The sequence below is a fragment of the Glycine max genome, chromosome 5 (assembly GCF_000004515.6).
Source record: "Glycine max cultivar Williams 82 chromosome 5, Glycine_max_v4.0, whole genome shotgun sequence".
Taxonomy (NCBI): Eukaryota; Viridiplantae; Streptophyta; class Magnoliopsida; order Fabales; family Fabaceae; genus Glycine; species Glycine max.
In genome coordinates this window covers 804,978-826,719 of record NC_038241.2, presented here as the reverse complement: position 1 = coordinate 826,719, position 21,742 = coordinate 804,978, and the positions used below count along the sequence as shown (strand labels likewise).

The window sequence follows — 21,742 nt, the reverse complement described above, 5'->3', positions numbered from 1 at the left end:
CGGTTGCACAAGCTTTAACACAAAGAGGGGGTGCTTTTGACCGTCTACCTTTATGAGGTTTTTTCTATTATCACTATTATTAAACGGTGATAAATAAAAAAAAAAACCTTTTTTTATAAAGAAAAGAAGAAAATTTTGTCTTGTATTCATCTCATAATCTATGTATAATCATCTATGCACCACAAGCTATTGTTTTACTATTTTGACCCCAAATAATGACAGAATTTTAAGATTGAGGATGACATATAAATTGACAACTAGTTCTGTTTTTTATACCAGAAGTAAATAAGTATATATTTTTTTTAAAAGGAAACTCCAAGTAAGCACTAAAAAACCACAAAAAAAAACATGGTTGAGGAAACATTTGTCAAAATGACATTATACAAAAAAGAATGAATAAACTCAAAAATCTTAATGCTCTCATATTTCTAGAGAATGGTCAAACTTAGCAGCTCATCAACTACTTGGTTAAGTATATGTTTGTTGTTATAATAATAAGAAATATATATTATTCTTAAATAAAACTTTGCTATTTTGTATGGAAGAAACAGATAAGAAAGAAAAGGAAGACTTGTTTTGATCAACAATAGGTACATTAACATACATGATGGGATAACCATTAAAAGACTTTAATATGTTTTTAGTTGGCATAATTTTTTTTTTATTTTAGTTCTTATAAAATTAGTTTTTTAAAATAGTCCTTGTATAATTTTATTTTTTTTATTTTGGTCGTTATTTTTTTAATCCTTATAATATATCTTCTTTTTTGTTTTAGTTCCTATAATATATTTTTTTTCATTTTAAATTAGTCTATTTAAAAAATATTTGATAGAAACTAAAAAGAAAATGATTTACATATATGTTATAAAGACAAAAGAAAAACAAATGCTATATTGGGTACAAGGACAAAATAACAAGGATTAAAATTAAAAAACAAAATTTTACAGGAGATATTTTAAAAAAATATATAATTTTATAAGGACCAAAATAAAAAATATATATATTATAGGGAAAAAAACATATTTAGGTGTATAAAATGTAAATTTATGATAATATCCATTAAACTTAATTCACTTAACTATTTTTTTTCATGATAATTTTTTTCATGTATAAAGAATATTGCGAATAACTTCATATGTTTTTATACACACACGTCTTCTCATGCATTATTTCCACTTTCATAAATCTAAAACTTGGTTTCCAACAACATGAAAATTGTTTCAAAATGTAGTGCATAACATGTTGGACACTATTGTCCATCGGAGCAAAATTTAAACTAAAAACATTTCTAAATTTTAAAAAATATATTTGTTTCTCTTTTTCTCACTTTTCATCTAATTAAATTATACTATTCGTCCAAGTGTAATATATACTTGTCCTTTTTCTCTTACTATTCATCCACCTACTTCACACTGCAAACATTTCTAAGTTTTTTCATCTAATTAAATTGTACTATTCATCCAAGTGCATAAAATATTTACCTGTCCATCTTCTCTCACTATTCATCCAACTGTTTCACACTACAAACATTTCTAAATTTTAATTTGCTTAATCTTTTTGTAACTAATTTCTTAACATCTTTTAAAAGAAAAGGGTACATTAAAACTTAGACAACAGAAACTCTTTTCTTTAAACTTAACTTGATAGAGTGACTCATGTGTGAGGGTAATTAGGACACATATAAATATATATAACCACAAATTAATAGAATACATGGTATATATAAAACTTAGACAATAGAATAGTTGAGTTTATGAATTCCTTTTGGGAAATCACTTTTGAGAGAACAAAACCTAGTGGGTTCGTCAGCAGAAGAGGCCTGGTGACTGAGTTAACATGCCTCAACATAAACAACACCAAAAGCTTAGTTGCTACAACTTTTGGTCGTCACATTTCATACAATCCCACGGGATAAGAACGTGAGGACGATCCAGAAAATACCTTGATGCCCTCTTCACACCACTCCTTCTCAAAGAAAAATCTAAATTTTGAACAAAGCAAAAAATCGAATGACCTACAAAAATACTAGCTCGCATAAAATCTAAAGATTCATTCAATCCTAAACATAGCCTATCACAAAGAATATTAATATTTTAGGAATCTTCACTATTCTTCTTTTGACATTTTTTCTTCCTAGGATCAACATGTTGCCGCCCTGTAGCCTCTCATTCAGTAAAAAAGATTCCTTCTGTACATCCATTGCTATTTATATATACAATCTGTCAATTTATAAAACCACAAAAAATTAAACCAGGATGGAAAAATTAATTAAATGTGAATATTGAAATTGAAAGTGTAGCTTTCATCGCTGAAATATGGGCTTTAATTGGTTTCAGTACCGAATACCAATTTTAATCAACATGATGCCGTTGAATTAATTTAACAAAAGTAACTAATTGTAACTTTGTTAATTAGTTGTTGTTCCACATCACGTTTGGTCTCGCATGTGCTAAGAACCAAAGCCAACAAAAGCTAGCTTATGCAATATAAAAACCCCACTTCATCACAAATTCAAGTGTGAAGAAGCCCACACACTTTCAAAAACTTTCACACGTACATGTTATGTTACCAGCTGCACCCACCATGAATACTCCTATTATCGTCACCACTATCACCACCACACGGGACGAACCCGACTATGATAGCAGCTCCTCTTCGATTACGGTGCCCGAATCGAGCAGGAGCTGGATGACCAACCTCAGCTTTGGCAGCCGGCGCCGCCGGAGCTCGGTCTCCGTCAGCTCCTCCACCATGGAGAGCCCGCACGCGAAGCCTCACAAGGCCAACCAGGCTGCATGGGAGGCGATGCGGCGGCTCTGGCGGGACAAGGGGCAGGTGGGGCTGGACCACTTCCGGCTGCTGCGGCGGCTGGGGAGCGGCGACTTAGGGAACGTGTACCTTTGCCAGATAAGGAACCCCGTGGTGGGGTTGCCGCAGTGTTTTTATGCAATGAAAGTGGTGGACAGAGAGGCACTTGCTATAAGGAAGAAGCTGCAGAGGGCGGAGATGGAGAAGGAGATTCTGGCCATGCTTGATCACCCCTTCTTGCCTACTTTGTACACTGAGTTTGACGCTTCTCATTACTCTTGCTTAGTCATGGAGTTCTGCCCCGGTGGAGACTTGTATGCAGCTCGCCAACGCCAGCCCGGGAAGCGCTTTTCCATAGCATCCGCTAAGTAAGCACTTTTTTACTCCTTTCTTTACCTTTTCTCGGCTTTTTTTCCCCTTTATTATTACTTCAAATATCTGCCAACTTTGTTGATAACTTTCGTCAAATAATCTGACTTATCATCTTTTTAATGGATGGATTTTTTCTGCAAGTTAAGTTTTTTTTTTCTCATTCACAAAATTTAAACTTGAGACTTCTCTCAATCAAGAAAGAAAATAGTCACTTATTTTGAAAACATAATTATCTATTTTGTCAACCTTGTGCAATTGTATTTGAAAGATGAGTAATTATATTTGAGTAACCAATCAGAAATCATCTTAATATAAACTTTATTCTTACAAGTTCTGTGTATGATGGTTAATGATTGAATGAGTGTAATTGATTAACTTAATATTATTATGATTACATAAAGGTACTAACGTAGCTAGGGGTAAATTTTGGAAAACACTACACAGGTTTTATGCGGCTGAGACACTATTGGCACTAGAGTATCTTCACATGATGGGCATAGTGTACAGGGATTTGAAGCCAGAGAATGTGCTTGTGAGGGAGGATGGGCACATCATGCTTACAGATTTTGATCTTTCGCTCAAATGTGACGTTATCCCGAAGCTGTTAAGGAGCAAGACCAGATTGGAACGCAGCATCAAGAGTACAAAGAGATCTGTGCCAGCCTGCACTGCCCCCATGCAGCCTGTGTTGTCATGTTTCTTATCATCAAGCAAGAAAAAGAAAGCGACTGTGACAACAGTTATAAGGGAAAATGTTGAGGTGGAAGAAAATGATCCAGAGCTGGTGGCTGAGCCTATTGATGCCAAGTCCAAGTCATTTGTAGGGACACACGAGTACTTGGCACCAGAAGTGATTCTGGGCCAAGGACATGGGAGTGCAGTGGATTGGTGGACGTTTGGGGTGTTCTTGTATGAGATGTTATATGGTAGAACACCCTTCAAAGGTGAAAATAATGAGAAAACACTCGTCAACATTTTGAAGCAGCCATTATCTTTCCCTAGAATTGCAGTTAGCAGCAGCAAGGAGTTTGAAGAGATGGTGAAAGTTCAGGACCTTATAAGCAAGTTGTTGGTGAAGAATCCTAGTAAGAGAATTGGAAGCTGCATGGGTTCTGTTGAGATCAAAAGGCACGAGTTCTTCAAGGGTGTAAATTGGGCCTTAATTAGATCAGTTAGGCCCCCTGAGGTCCCTAGTGAAATAAACAAAATTAGGAGTAGGGTTTTGCTACCAAAACTTAGCAAAACAGACAGCGATCAGCCTTATCAGCTTAGAAGTCATCATTTTGAATACTTCTAACTGAAAAAATGTAAATAGTTTAGGAAAAATAGGTTTTCCCGCAAATATGTGTTTGCCATTAAAGAAATTAAGGGTTCTTTTCCCCTTGTTTTCTGTTTTTTCTTTCTTTTTTCTATGTACTGATGAGAGAAAGAATTAGCTAGATAAAGTAGTATGTGTATGACTAAGGCACTATGCATTGAACTTACAGTTTATTCCTCATTATAATAATATCGTTATGTCTCTACCAACTAAAATTATCAGTAGTTGAGGATTTGTAGGTGTAAAAAAGTGGAATCCCATAATTGTCCTAATGTGATTCTCATGAAAGGTTATGAAGTCATGTGATGACAATAATTACACTTCTCATTGATGAGAAAATTGCTGGGAAGAAAAGATAAAAACCACTTTATTTTAACAATACTTTATAACATTTTATACCTTTTCTCTCGTATGGCTATTTTCACATCTGCGCATTCACATGTCCTTTTCACCGAACGAAAAAAAGAAAGAAAAAGGAAATGTTTTATGGGGCTAGCTCTTTTTTTCTCATTGTTTTTTTGGTAAAAATTGCAAATTTTAAATTGCGATGATTATCTACTACTCTTTATAATAAATTAAGGTTCTAAAAGATCACTTGAGTTTATGATGGGGTTACATTCTTTAAGGGGAGAGAAATGAATGTAAACATCCCTTAATTTCTCAAATCAGGGGTAATGAATGTCTGGAATTAGTTAATAATAAAATGGAGGAGATTTTGGAATGTGTTGCTAACAGTAATGATGAGGTGAGAGGGGAATAAAAGGAGTGTAGGCAGTGTGGACCATTCTGAATGCAGTGAAAAAATGACAGCAATAATTTGATCTTAACATTTAAACCAAAGAAAACCAATCAAAATCCAAGAGGAATCCTTTTTCTTACCTAAAGTATCAATAAATCAAATATCTACTATCATCCCGAATAACAATGAACATTCATTACGTACTTGGAAATGAAATCCCTTATCTCTCTCTGCCTGCGTTGTGAAAAGAAAGGGACCATTTTCCTCTTCCGAGTAAAAAGTTGATCATTTTCACATGGTGATGACAACAGAACATAAAACAATAGACTTGTTTGACTTATCCGTATATAAAGAGAACAACAGATTGCAATTTTGAATCATAATGTACATTGTGACTTAGTTGGCATATTATATGTGGTTGGATTTTATGTTACTTCCTAAAGATTAGCTTCACAATGAATTAAAGAATATTATGAGAATAACTTGTGAAAGAATTAAAAAAGAATAATAACATATGCATACTAGCAACAGAGACATATGATGAAAAAATAAAAATGGAATCGCACCCCACTTTAACTCTAACTATGGTGGTGTGGTGGCTTTCTCCATCCACAAAGGAGAGTTTAATTTCCTAAATTAGACCACATCCTCTGTTATTTAAGTGGTAACTTTTGTCATAAATCACTAAAAGGAAGACGGAATAAGTCACCATTTAGATTTTTGCATTCTAATGGGGTACAGCATTATAATGGGCAAAGTATCAGCTTTTATCATGTCATTGATTCAGTTCTTTAAACATGAATGAGCTGTAAGACTTGTATGTGTTCAAATATAGTCAAGTACTTAAATGATTTTTTCTCATTTTCTTTTTGGCCTTTTGTTTTCTTTTTAGAGCTTAGATGTTATGGTTGAAGTGAGTGAGGACTGAGGAGTTCATGTCATTGGTTCTGTTGTTTTTGTGACAGCACATTGCTGAGGTTAAATCTCTTGGCTTTGAAGGTTGTTGATTAACGGTTGTATGGAGGTTTGACCGCCAATTTCATTTTTTCCTTATCAAAAAAACTTGCTATGATTTTTTTATAAAAAAACAAAAAATTAACTATGAGCATTACAATGTTCCAATCTTACTCAAATTAAATAAAACTGCTAGAAGTAACTTTTAAATATTTAATGCATTTATATAATTATTTGAGACCACTATTAAATTGATTAATGCCATAATTTTTATGAGCATATTTGTTTGTGAAAAATTTATTGGATATATTAGTTTTATCACTAAATATTAGATTTGATAAATACTACTATATAATTAAGTCTTTATAGAAAATGATTAAATAAACGCTGCTTTCACTGATAAAATTGTGGACTGATATACCGTACTCTCAGAGATGACATGTCTCTTAGCAGATACTGAACCCCCAAATTACAGACAATGTCGTCCAATTGCATTGCAGACACACATTAATTGGTACCCTTCAACACTCTCCTCTCCTTCAGCACAGAACAGAAAATCTCAACTTCCACTTTCACCAAATAATTTTAGAGAGAAAAAAAAAAAAGTAATCATGCTTTTAATGTCCATCAGATGTGTTATGTGAAAAAGCTTAATTATGTTGGAGCCATTATAGCAATCCAACCCAACTAATATGATTTGATAGTTCTTTTTCTTTGTTGGATCTCCCTGGTTAGTCGTGATCTCTCCCAAGCTAGTTTCACCTTCACTTTTTTTAACGTACATATCAACGCACTGAAATTTTTTCTTGTTTTTCCCTGCAAAACTGAAGCATATACAGGTCAGAACTATTTGGTGACGTAAGCATTGAAAAAAATTAACTTGAATTCTCAACTACAATTAAGATTAGAATGAGATTTTCAGTTTCCAGGGAGATTATCTAATGCTTTCTATGTTTAATTTGAGGGCTGTTCGCGCCCTTATGATCTTACACTGTTACACGGTCAATTAAAATGCGTAATCATTAATTAAGTGTGGTAATAAAGGTAACACGCTTTTAAGAAAAGATTAGGATTTAATTTAAATTCTATAAAGCTAAAAGAGGCTCCTAATCGAAACAGAATTTGAAACACTAATTTCACAACTTGAATGCATGATTGATGATAAACAGTTAAAGTGTACATGGGGATGTTTTATTTTATTTTTATGTAAATGTGTTTGTTTAACCCACTGAAAATGAGAAAGATGTGTAAAATAAAAACTTTTTATGTCACATTTTCTAATATTAATCTCGTTTAAGCTCACTTGCTTCAAATTTCTGTGAGATCCTATGTAAGTAATATAATGCACTACTACAAAATAAAGTTTTAGATCTACATCAGTCATTAAACAACTTAGGTAAAAAAAAATTGTTATGATATTTTTATAATCTTTTTAACTTCTTTTATTAAAAAAATTTCATATATTCTTGTGAAATATAATTAATTGTAATATTTTGTTTTGTAAAAAATAGGCTAATATTATAATCCATTTGATGATATTTAAGCCCACTAATAATGTGATTAACTATTTACGAACTATGAACATCTAACTCTAATTAGTGTGAAAACATAGGGTGACCTAACTATTGAGCTCTCATAATGGATAGTGCTTATGGTTAATAAATAACAAGGTTAGGTCTCATTTGTCGTCAAGATATTTATTGCTCACTAGAGTTTTTCCAATTGAAAACATAATATCTAGAGCGTGTGATCAAGTAAAGGAAGATTTGATTATCAGTTTCAAGGATTTGTACAACGTAGACAATTCTAGCACATTAGATCATGCCTTCAACAAGTAAATAATTTAATCAGTGGTCTAAATTTATATAAAATTATGTTTGCTTACATTCTTTTCATTGGTTATTGTATTATTTTTTTATCCTAATTCTCCTATTTATATCATGACTAATACCGAGTTCAATCAACAAATATATAAAATTTGATAATGAATTGTTTTTACTAAAGATTGAACTTGAATAATAATTAAATGATTCAATTTTAATTTCAAGGTATTAATCACCCAATCATCTGTGTATATCTAAGTATATGACCGGTGCAAAATAATATCTTTTACATTAGTGTGTATTAAAAAATGTTTTACATTAGTAACATGTAGGACGGGAAGATATCTCTCTAACACTCTATACAGGCATACACGATTTCTTGCATTGTTCTAAAGTTTCCAACTTTGTTTTCGGCTTTTCAACGCAGGATAAAGATATGGGCAATGACGCGGACGTTATTGAACATTAACTAACCCATGTATTAATTTTTTTTCTATTTAACCTAATGTTAGGTTACATAGGCTTCCACCTTGTGCTTCATGAATCATTGGTAGATAGGATAACGGTGGTTATTCAATTAATTTTGCCATGTGAAATTCTACTAGCCCGTTTAACGTTTCTTACCTATGACCCTAGGGAGGGAATTTAGAAAATTCTTTCGTGTTAGTTGCAGCAATTAACAAAAACTTGTTTACACTTTCTCTTTTGTTAGAATTCAATGAACTTGAGATGTAGTCAATGTATGTTTGGGAAAACTTAACGGTTAATGGGGACAGAGTATTTGTTATGGCAACAAAAAGTTTTGAGAAAACTTTTTTAAATAGACTCATCTCATTTATACAATAATTTGTACAAACTTATTTAATACTTTTTCTTTCTATCTCTCTTTATCACATCATGAATTATATCTATTTTTTTTTCTCTTCTCTTTTCTCCTTCTTTATTATAAATTTTGTTGTAAAAATAACATTTCTCTTTCAAAGTATTATACTCTACAAATCTGAACATCATATTATTTAAGAGTTATCATAAACGACACTTCACAAGAAACTCTTCACTACTAAAGTGATCTCTTACACTTATAGATTTCTCGCTCTTCCCTTCCCTTACCTTCACATAATACTCCCTTTATAAAATGATGTGTTGTGCTTTCCTCCAAAAAAACGAATAAGTACATATTAATGACTTTTCTTCTTTCTAAAATGGCTAAAACATGTTATTTGCCTTTTCAAATATGATTATGAGCTCTTCTATAGGTCAAAAAATAATTCCAATAACAAACTTGTGCATAAATTAAAGACATCAACTTTAAATAATCTAGCAATTCTCCTTTCATTTTATTTTATTTGAAAATTTTAATTGTTATTCTAATAATGTATAAGTATTTTTTACTGCATAATGTATTTGTTTACTTTATATACTCAATTCCAAGTTTAATTTATTAAGGGAAGACACGATTAAATTCTAATTACCTTGTTTTATATTATAAAGTCTCTTTGAAATTTTTAACTTGTCTGAAAATATTTATCAGTTTTAAAAAATAAAAATTATTATTTGTTGTTTAAATAATACCATCTCACCTAAATATTTAAATTAATTCACAACATTCTAACTCTTTTAGTAAGGACATCTTTATAATAAAAAAAAAAATAGTCACTTTACATTTGCATTCTCTTAATTTGAACGGCAATTGGAGACTGACGGTAGTCTGTGTGAGTTCAAGGGACAATTGATCTTTTCTTTGGTAATAGAAGTGATAATAGAAGACGGGGCCAAGCGTATCGGACTTAATTGGTGAACTTGTTGAATTCAATTTAATTGGATTTGATTGAATCATTATATTTGAATTAATTTTAGTTTAATGAATTCAATTAAAATTAAATTAGACTATTGGATTAAAAATCAATTAAATCCATATATAATTAAATTATTAATATATAAACTTTAAATTAAACACACCTTATTCTCAAGATAATATATTATGATGTTAAGATAATATATTATTTTAAATTTTTTTAAGATAATATATTATCTAATAAGTAGTATTATGAGTATATATTTATGATTTATTTTTTGTGTTTATCATATGAATATTATAGTATTATATAAATATTGATTTTTAAAAATATTCTTTTATATATATATATATATATATATATATATATGCCCTTATTATTTTTGAGTTTGAGAATTTTTTTTAATTTTTTTTAAGACTTAAAGAGATAATAATATTTTTAATGACCAAATTCAATAATTAATCAAATTCAATCCAATTAAAATTGGATTGATAAAATAAAAAAAATAAACTCAATCTAAATAAATTTAATTAAATTAAATTAAAAAATAAACAAAATTCAACCAAGGCAAGTGACTTACACCTTTAATAGAAGCCCAAACAAAACTAGATCATATTAACTCGTTAACTTAAATTTCCTTCAGTTAGTTCCTAATTATGACGGGTTATAAAGCTACGGGATAGCTTCCTGTTACGGTTATTAGCAAGTAAAAACTTACTACAGTACCTTATTATCGGTCCCATCTATTATTGGTTCTAAGTTTAATTTGGTTTTAAGTTATAATTTTAACATCTTTTGGTTTTTCGTTGAGCATTAAATTATTAAAAGACTGTAGAAGTGCATGTGCCTTGTACATGATTGAAGACTTCATCTCCACAAATTAGTGTTGTTGCATATATTGTCCCGTTTAATATAATACACTCGTCATTATCCATTAACCATGCAATACCCCGAATAGACTAAAAAATAAAATAATCTATATATTTATTTAGTATATAATATATATAAAAGAAAGTTTTACCTGATCAAGTATCATCCTCTTCTATTTTTTCATCACATTATATCATGTGTTCACAATTTTATTACTGGTAATTTAATGGTTGTTAAAACATTTAATCAAGAGCAAATTACATGTCTTTCATCGGTTTAAGGAAAATGTACATGTATTTCATTTTGTAAAAAGGTACACACATGTCTCATTTAAAGTTGAAGGAAACTATAATATATGTCTTTCTTCTATTTTTAAAATTATACAAAGTCATAAATTCTTTAAATATTGTCTAAATATTTAATAACAAGTTATATGTATGGACAATTTTGATTATAAAAAGATTAAAATATGTTTTCCATTCTCACAAATATGAAAATGTTTGAAATTTATCATTGCAAATATTATTTATATTTCATTCTCATAAAATTTAAATATGTTACTTTTGGATTTAGGGCTATGTTCGAATGTTTTCTACATCAATTATACATAAATAATATAAAAAATTGAAAAGATGACATTTTTTACAACAACATACACATGATTTGATGTAGGTTTGGATAACCCAAACCTAGTTCCAAACCAACAAATAACAAATTTAAATTTTGTAAGGACGAAAAATAAATAAAAATATTTTGCGGTGACAAAATTTCAAACATTTCTATATTTACAAGGACAAAAAACAAAGTTAAACATTTTTAAATCAAAATTGTAACACATATAACTTGTTATTATCAAATGTTTAGACGGCATTTAAGAGGTTTATGTAGATTTTAAAAACAGAAGAGATACATGTATAATTTCCTTAAATTTCAAAAAGACATGGATAGATATAGATTAAGAGATATAAGATTCACTCGGTAGGAAAAAAAGAAGAAAAAAATAATAAAAAAATCATGGATTCAAATCTTTCTCTAATAAAAAAATAAATTAATAATTAACCTTTGTCTATTAAAAAGTATTAAATATAAATTTTCTTCTTTAGTTCAAAGTTCAAAGTTCAAACACATTCTCCCACCTCCCTTCTCCATTTTGAAATATTGCTTCGATCTTTGACATTTTTTTGTAAATGTTGAATTTTTAATTAATTAATATATTGGTTAAATGATATTTTAATATCATATAATGTCTAATATTTATGAAAGTTGAAACATTGAATGGCATTGATATTATATATTTAGTTCTATATTTGACTGTGTTTTGATTATTTAGTTCTATATTTCGTGCTTTAGGTTGAATCCTTACTTAAACATCATAGTACCTTTTATCGATATCCCTTTTGGATCACATCACTTGAACAAAATGAAGAAGGAAAAAAAAACACGAAGGACTCTTAAACGCAAAGAGTAATATTCGGTCATATTGTAACACAAATATTAATCATCCATTAAATTTTGAGCTAATAATAGTCATTGATTTAATTATATTTTCATTTTAAATAAATAGTTGTTTAATTATTGAAATGACTTTAATTAATAATTTAACAAAGATACAAATAATAGGAACAAGACGATATGTAGAATTTCAAACGCGTTGATATGCTAACACATGACAAATAAAAATTATAGAAATTAAAAAGGAATTAATTTGTATATAATATATATAAATAGATAGATTTAATATAATTTATGATCAATTGATTTTTTTATAAAAAAAATAGAAATCAAACACGTATGCGATTTCTGTTTACAAAAGATGGCTTGGTTATTCAATACTTGAATGTCCAATTTTTCATATGAAAGTCAAAGTTAAAATGTTGAAATTTGAAATAGCAGAAGAGTATAGAGCAACTCAGGGTGATGCTAGGTGCACAAGCTTTATTGTTTGTGCATCTAATATTTTTTGTTAATTCCAAAATTATCTTATGATTGATGGTTTGTATGAATGAATTTAATTTGTAAGTATAATTTAAACATACGAATCAACTTGATCATACGGATCATGTTGATCCGTACAAATCATACAGATCAAGTTGATCCATATGACTCATACAGATCAACTTAATCTGTATGAGTCATATGAATCAACTATTCATCCGTATGAGTCATAGTTAATCCGTATGAGTCGTACGGATTATGTTGATCCGTATGAGTCGTACGAATTAACTTGATCCGTACGACTCATATGAATCAATTTGATGAAAGGATATTTTTATTCTTTTACTTAAAATACTGAATATATCAGCAATAATTGCACTTATCTTCACTTGCAACTCGGATGTCAGACGCTCAACTTTACAATTGGCTAGAGGCCCAAAACCATCGCCTCCCTCCCTTTACCAAAAAAACTCACTGAACATGTCTGTTTCTTTGAGTGCGATTGCCTGCATTACAACACGTGTTGACTTGGACACGTGTTGCAATCTAATCAACGTAGCAGGTGCATTCCTACAGATCCAATGGTGCTAACCCACCCCCTTTAAACCATGCTATTATCATTAAGATTTTAAAAACAATATGCGATAGATATTAATTTTGACAGTAATATCAAGATTTTTTATTTATCCGTTATTTGCCGTAATATCAATAAATACAACAAAATGTGAACACAACAAATATTTAAAACCTCGATTTTCATATTAGTGCTTCTTTTCTATTTTCTTCAATGTTTGGTTTAAATATTTGGTTATTGGGATCAATGCGTCAGCGATCAATGCCCATGGTTTTGGCCTGTTTTTGCTCCAAACTCTAAACCACCAGCTTCTACTGTTCCATTTCGGAAAAAGGATAAAGTCACTTTTCTTTCATCTTACTAAAATGAAGCAAGTAAAGAAAGAGAGATACATGATCAGTGTGTAAAAGGACAGAATATTATTTTTTTACTGATTTTTATGTCAAACGAGTGGATAATGTAAGTGCACTGTTTCCTTTCTGCATTATAATAGGATAAGGCACGTTGGCATTCCCAAGTACCATTCACATGCACGAATTTGGATAAAACTATTTTCATTTACATCACATTATGAAATAATACTATAAAGTAGAGTATATCAACCCACGAAAACATAAATGAGAAACCAAAGTGAAAACAACTGTCGGAGACGGTGCATTTCAGTTGAAACCATCAAACTCCCCCCTACAACCGGGCCACCCTTCTCTTTTTTTGGGAAAATAATTATAAATTAATGATTTGTTTTCTTCACCAAATCTCATTATAAATATACCAGCAACTTCTGCAACTCTTCATACAAAGCTACTTCAGTTATTCATCTGTTTACTAACATTTCATCCATTCTTAGCTTAATTTTGTTCAACCAAATTTTTAAAGATGACCAAGAGAAACGTTGCTGCTAATTCTTCTTTTGAGACTACTAGCTTGGCTTCTCTGCACCAAAAGTTGGCCATGGCCAAGCGATGCTCTCGTGATAATGCATACCTTTCTCAAGTGTAAAAGCATTCTGTTTTCCTTTACCCCCTCTAATTTCATGTCTGGATTGATAAGTTTTGCACCGTACATGCATGTGGTTTCAGAATTAAGGTCATGGAAGAGATTTGCAAATTTCCCTATATCTGAATATTATATTGTTTTAATTAACGTTTTTGAATTGTGTGTAAACAGAGGGTGTGATGGCAGGAGCTAAGACAGCAGTTGCTGCTAGTATTGCCACTGCCATTCCAACTGCAAGTAATCCTTTCACCTATTCAATTATTTTTTACATAATTTTCTCATGAATCATTATCAGTTTACAATCAAAATAGCTATCCAATTCTTAATATTCAAGTAGAGATTTTTATTTTTATAAATAACTAACTTGAATTGTGTTTGATATGCAGCTGGCTAGTGTAAGGATGCTACCTTGGGCAAGAGCCAATCTCAATCACACTGCTCAGGCTCTCATAATTTCCACAGGTAAATATTACTCATCCAATCCATAGTGCTGCCATGATCTCCTCATAGCCATATCATTGTTGGAATTCGTCATCTAACTATCATATTTATGTTAACAGTGACGGGAGCAGCATATTTCATAGAAGCTGACAAGACTGTCTTGGCAACTGCAAGAAAGAACTCCTTCAACCAACCCTCCAATGCATGAATTCCAAATGGATAATTTAGATTTTGGATTCGGCTTCACTACGTTGGGCTATCTTAGCATTAACCAATCATTGAACTTATCATATATGTAAATGTAATTATGTATCGATAATAAATTAAGAAGAGTTTGCATTTCAATAGTCAGATAGAACATATATATGTACCAACTATCAGTTAATTATATGAATGCAAATCATTCATCTTAATTTCTTCGGCACAAGTGCAATTATATGAATGCAATTCATTCACCTTAATTTCTTCATCACAAGTGCAATTATCTCCCTATTGAGGATCTTAGATATTAGCTTGTGTTGAAGATATACTTTTGTAATTACATAATATTTTATTTTTCAGTTTTTAAAATAAGATTTAGTAAATAAGTTGATTTCCTATATTTTAGGAGTAGGGCAGTTTTAATGGATTAGCCTAGTCAATAAGTGGTTCCTCTTATCTTTAAGGAGCAAGTTAGTTTTAATATTCTGTTTTGTTAATATCTTGTTATCTAATTAGTTTATCTTTTGCTATTTATTGTATCGCTGCTGAGAACAATTTGAATTAGAATAGAATAATTCTATTTCCTCTGCATACGTATTGTCTCTCTTCTCTCTTCTGTTTTTTATAATTTCCTCCACAAAACCAACAATTGGTATCAGAGCCTTATTCTTACGGGACCTCTACCATGGAAGGTGAAGCAAGTTTTTCCCACATAACTCTTCCAATCTTTGATGGAGAGAATTATGATATTTGGGAAGTGAAAATGCAATCCTACATGGAGTCTTTGGATTTATGGGATGCTGTGGAAGAGGATTATGAAATATATCCGCTGCCTGAAAATCCCACCACGGCCCAAATTAAAAATCACAAGGAAAGAAAGATGAAGAAGGCAAAGGCGAGGTCATGTTTGTTCACTGGTGTTTCACAAATGACATTCATCAGAATCATGACTCTTAAATCACCCAAAGCAATTTGGGATTATCTGAAAGAGGAATACGCTGGAGATGATAGAATACGAAGCATGCAAGTGCTGAATTTAAGGAGAGAATTTGAGCTTCAAAGGATGCAAGAGTCAGAGACAATCAAAGAATACTCAAACAAATTGTTGGGTATTGCCAACAAGATAAAGTTGTTGGGAAGTGATTTTGCTGGTTCGAGAATTGTAGAGAAAATTTTGGTAACGGTGCCGGAGAGGTATGAAGCATCTATAGCTTCATTGGAGAACACAAAGGATCTGTCGAAAATCACATTGGCAGAAGTGCTACACGCCCTGCAAGCTCAAGAGCAACGAAGGTTGATGAGGCAAGATCGTGTTGTCGAAGGTGCTTTGCCCGCCAAACATCATGAAGTTGATGAAAGCAAAAAGAATTTTTTCAAGAAGAATCAACCAGCAAGCAGCGAAAACAGTGCAAACAACCAAGGTAAGGATAAAAAGAAAAATTATCCACCTTGTCAGCATTGTGGCAAAAAAGGTCATGCACCTTTCAGATGTTGGAGGAGACCAGATGCAAAATGTAACAAGTGCAACCAGATAGGACATGAAGCGGTGATCTGCCCCAACAAAAATCACCACGATGAGGGAGCTCAGATTGCTAATCAAGAAGAGGAGGACCAACTGTTTGTGGCCACATGCTTCTTGAGTAGTGAATCAAGTGAAAGATGGTTGATTGATAGTGGTTGTACGAACCACATGACAAATGATAAGACTCTATTCAAAGATTTGAAGCCAACTAGTGTCTCAAAGGTTAGAATTGGGAATGGTGGCTATATTCCCGTAAAAGGAAAAGGAACGATTGCAATTTCAACGTGTTCAGGTATCAAATTAATATCAGATGTTCTTTATGTACCTAACATTGACCAAAACTTGCTAAGTGTAGGTCAGTTGATTAAAAAGGGATTTAAAGTGTCCTTTGAACATCAACATTGCTTTATCTATGACAATTTTGGCCGGGAAGTTCTAAGGGTTAAAATGAAAGGTAAAAGCTTTTCATTTGATCTAGCAGAGGAGGAGCATACAGCCTATTTCACTCAAGTCACACCCACGGAACTCTGGCACAAGAGACTTGGTCATTGTCATCTTGAAAGAATGCTAAACATGAAAAAAAGAAAATATGCAAAAGAAAATTTGAAGAAGTTTCAAATGGAGGAATGCAAATCTGCTAGCACACTAATGAATCAAAAGGAGAAGTTTAGCAAAGAAGAAGGTGTTGATAACATTGATGAAGGATATTATGGGAGTTTGATTGGATGTCTAATGTATCTCACTACAACAAGGCCAAACATTCTATTTGCTCAAAAGAACAAAACTGGAATTTTTGTTGACAATCAAGTAGTCATTGCTATTGCAAACAATCCCGTGTGTCATGGGAAGACTAAACATTTCAACATCAAGTTCTATTATTTGATAAAGATGCAACAAAGTGGTGAAGTGAACTTAATTTATCGTAAGTCTAAAGATCAATTGGCTGACATGTTTACAAAGTCACTATCTATCAACAAACTTGAACTCAAAGAATTGGAGTTTGCAGTTCCAAAAGCAAGGAGGAGTGTTGAAGATATACTTTTGTAACTGCATAATATTTTATTTTTCAGTTTTTAAAATAGGATTTAGTAAATAAGTTGATTTCCTATATTTTAGGAGTAGGACAGTTTTAATGGATTAGCCTAGTCAATAAGTGGTTCCTCTTATCTTTAAGGAGCAAGTTAGTTTTAATATTCTGTTTTGTTAATATCTTGTTATCTAATTAGTTTATCTTTTGCTATTTATTGTATCGCTGCTGAGAACAATTTGAATTAGAATAGAATAATTCTATTTCCTCTGCATACGTATTGTCTCTCTTCTCTCTTCTGTTTTTTATAATTTCCTCCACAAAACCAACAGCTTGGTAGCCGAATGGCAATTTCCACAAACACAGATTCTTCAAGATCCTATTTATATTCCCCGGCTTTGTGCTTATCAAACCGAAAGCAATAGCCAACTTCTCACTGTGTTGACTCAAAGCCCCTTCTTTCCACTTCTCATCCAGATCATAGAGAACCTCAAAACCATCAGTCTCCTCCAAGAGATTAATTAATTAGCTAGTATATATCTACCTCATCCAGCATTCTATAAATATTTTTCATCTGTAGATGGAACTAATCATCAACAAGGAACTCACGCACGACATCATCACGTTGAATTTTTTGGACTTCCTTTCTATGTGAAGTAAAGGCTTAAATAAAAAGGCTCGTATGTCTCACTTATTTAAGTGGAGAGGAATTAGATTAGAGAGAGATAGAGTTACAAATCATTAAGAGAGAAAGAATGAGAGAAAAAATTATTGTGATTTTGACATACCCACTAGAAAGCTTCATATTACAACTACGGATTCATTCACCGTTGGATTTGACTGATATTTGGACAGCAGATTTTACACGTGTGATACTTTAAATTGTTGGTTTGGATCGGGAGAAAGATATCTAAAGAAAGATAAGTGTTTCGCATTATCTGTTTTATATCTTGGGTTTTATCTTTCTCTCTCTATTGTACTGTACCAATTGGGATTTTTTTGTTTTGATTTGATTGTTTGTAGCATATTTTAGTGTATTTGTTAGAGGTTTTCTTATGTTTTCATTGATTGTAGTAGAGTTATTTTTTTGGTGTGGATGATCCATAATTTTTACCCTTACATTTAAGAATTTTCTCATTTTAAATATTGTGTCTGTTTTCTTTTTTAATTTCTATTATGCGCTTTATACTTTATTGGTGTTCTCAAATTTTTGCAAAATTTGTGAGGATTTATTTTCCCTATAAAATTTATAATTGTGTTGGCCTATTTCTCATTACATGAATGTCTATAGAGGTACAACCGGGACTTTCTTCATTCCTTTGTCATTTAACTTAGTTCTTATCGTCCTATCTGCCAGATCCTGCATATATGTTTGACAAAAGCTCGTATATATGCCCCAGAATTTTCTGGCTCCAATTCAAAGAGTTGTTCTGCTTCTGCAACATATTCGGACACAACATGTCCATGAATAGGTCAAATAGCTCCATTTCCATGTTTCTCAACACTTAAGAGCTATCATGCAACCGCAGTGTTGTAATTTTTGTAAGATTCCGTAATCTTGGATCATTGAACTGTCGTCAAAGATCTACCAAACCAGCTTGGGTAAAAGCAAATAATACTCCAAGTCTCCAACAAATGTGATATCATCGGGCGTGAACCCCTCTCTGCATGTCCATTCATTGCTAACCCTTATATTAGCCATAAAAAAAAGGTTGAGAAGACAAAAAAAACATTAGAAAAGAAATTATTAAAAGGATCTCCTAGTAAAAAAAATTAATGAGAAATTAGTTATTTTTTCAATTGGTTATATTAAGTCCAATAACTACATAACCAATCTCATCTGATGGGTGGAAAGTGGAGAAGAAGGGTAATAAATAATAATAATGCACGCATACACGTTTTGTTTATCTATTTTGTCCATCTTTACGTGATTCCTATGCATTATTAAGAGGAATTACCTATCACGGGAAGCAAGTCTATGAACGGAAGTTGTTATTATGTACGTGTGGTAGATATTTGTTCAATATTTTTATCCTCATTCATTTTCATTCTATATATATTCTGCTGGTGTTCTATCTGTTTCCTTAATTTTCTTGTGAATTTATTTTATGTATTTGTGCCAAATTAATAAAATTTTAAAAAATGAAGATCGTAGTACAAGACAATAAACCAGGTCATGATCATTGCCTCTCCCGTGGTCAAATATGGCTTACTTTATATGCTAAGAGCAGTGTAGGGTCATGCAGGGATAACATGACCAACCGATAAAATTAATTAATGGGAATCAAACAAAAACATATCCAGCAAAACTACAATCAGAAAGAAGAGACAAGCTCAAAAGGGTAACACTAAAAAGCTAGACCCAAGCTGTTGAAAGAAACAGGCTAGGCATAGAAAAGAGATGAAACCGGCATGGAGAAGGGTGGAAAAATTACAGGAGAGGGGCGCTGGTTTATATTTGCTATGCATGAAGGTATAACACGTAGAGGGAGAGTTGGGTTTCGTTTGTGTTGGTCACATGCTAGTATTCAAATAACTTTGCCTTCACGTTCATCTTTGAATGTCAGTATCAACCATAGTCTCTCTCTCTCTCTATTGTTGGACATCCCATAGGTGTAATTAAACACCTTGAGTGAGATAGGAAGAGAGAAAAAATAACTTATTAATTTAATTTATGATATAATGTGATGTGAAGAAATAAATAAAAAATATTAATAAAATATTAAAAATTTGTGGGTGTGCAAATATAGTCATCCATTTACGAATGCACTACACTCGCCACTCTAGTTATACAGAATATTTTTACCATTTTAATTATTTCACTTTCAACTGCAAGACAACATGCCTATCTTTCGTTAGAGACAAGGTAATAATGAACACCCATCGAAAGAAAAATAAAAGTAAAAAGATCGAGCAACAGAATTTGTAAAAGCTAGGGAGAAATGAATTACAACTATTTTGACACTAATTCTCCTTCGGAATGATCACGAGTTTCTAATTTTTGGTTTTTAAATATAATTTTTGAAATAAATTTTGTTTGATAAAAATAAAATTGAATTAGTTTTTAACTCAATTTCAAAACAGTTTTACATTCATTATCAAGATAAAAAAAATATTATGTGAATTTAGTTTTTAATTTTTAAAAACACATTCTAACCTCCACCATTATCATTCCCCACAACTATCACCACCATTGTTTCACCACCCCAAACCCCACTATTACTACCTCTACAACCACCACCACACTTGCCACCTCTACCACTATTGTCTCCACCATTTCACTATCATTGCATTGTCGCTGTCATTATCACCATCATTATCGTTATCACCATTTCATCATCTCTATTGTCGTTGTCGTTATCACCATCATCATTTCACCACTGCTATCATCATTATCACTGTCATCATCGTCACCATCATTGCATTGTTGTTGTCACCACCATCATTTCATCGTTACTATTGTCACCATTTTGTCGAAGTGATCGTCGTTGTCACTATTTCACCCCATTATCACCCATAATTTTAAAATAGAACCAATGATTGATCTGGTCAAAGCATTGAGTCACTCTATTAATGGTCGAACTAGTGAGTCACTAATTGACTCAATCTTTATTATAAAACTAAAATTTTATATCCAACCTTAATTGACCCGCATGACCCAATATGTTTCCTTCCTTGGATATGACTCGATCCAGGTCAGTGGACACTAGTTTAACCACAAACTCAATCAAATCATATTGGGTTACACTAGGTTCAATGTATGGTCAATCCATAGGCAACAAGACCCGCCCATACCTTTGGGTCACTATCAGACTGGCTGGGTCGGTTTGGATTTTGAAACATTCTCATTACCATTCCAATGCTACTATTGTCACCATTATCAATCCGTCACCACCGTCACCATCGTCGTCATCGTTATTTCACCTTCATCATTGTTGTCACTGCTACCACCACCATTCCATTGACACCACTACTATTGTTAGTACGGTCACCGTTGTCACTTTCATCTCGCTATTTCTATCATCGCCATTATTTCATAGTAGAAAAAGATAAGAAAAAATAATTGATTCATTTTATTTATTTTTAATTTATAACATCTTTTTAAAAACTAAAAACAAAGAATAAATCGAAACTTAGAACTAAAACTGGTTTTGATTTTAAAAATTTCAATACTAAAAATGATAAATCACCCCAAACAAGGCCTAATATAATATGATAATAACATAATATGCCACGTGGACATTGCTGATAGCAGCCCCGTTGAGCTCAGTAGCTCAAGGTGACTATGGATAGGCATGCAACTTGAGTTTACATCCAGGACAAAATTGTGCAAAAGACAAAGACAAAGGCTTGTAATTAAGTACAT

General features: G+C 31.8%; 1 protein-coding gene and 2 non-coding genes across 3 annotated transcripts; all 3 read left to right on the top strand.

Annotated features, from left to right (window-relative positions):
• The first annotated feature begins 2,501 nt into the window (after positions 1-2,501).
• Positions 2,502-4,644, top strand: LOC100777988 (protein kinase PINOID 2). The gene is made up of 2 exons (XM_003524487.5): positions 2,502-3,176; positions 3,625-4,644. Exons 1-2 carry the CDS (start codon positions 2,563-2,565, stop codon positions 4,475-4,477), a joined length of 1,467 nt encoding a protein of 488 aa, XP_003524535.2. The 5' UTR covers positions 2,502-2,562; the 3' UTR covers positions 4,478-4,644.
• An 8,222-nt stretch (positions 4,645-12,866) lies between these two features.
• On the top strand, positions 12,867-12,937 carry MIR4410 (microRNA MIR4410). Its single transcript, NR_048749.1, has one exon. It is a non-coding gene; the product is annotated as a microRNA MIR4410 (primary transcript).
• A 907-nt stretch (positions 12,938-13,844) lies between these two features.
• On the top strand, positions 13,845-14,971 carry LOC100778520 (uncharacterized). Its single transcript, XR_003267141.2, has 4 exons — positions 13,845-14,184; positions 14,357-14,422; positions 14,572-14,647; positions 14,746-14,971. It is a non-coding gene; the product is annotated as an uncharacterized protein (transcript).
• The last annotated feature ends 6,771 nt before the right edge of the window (positions 14,972-21,742 follow it).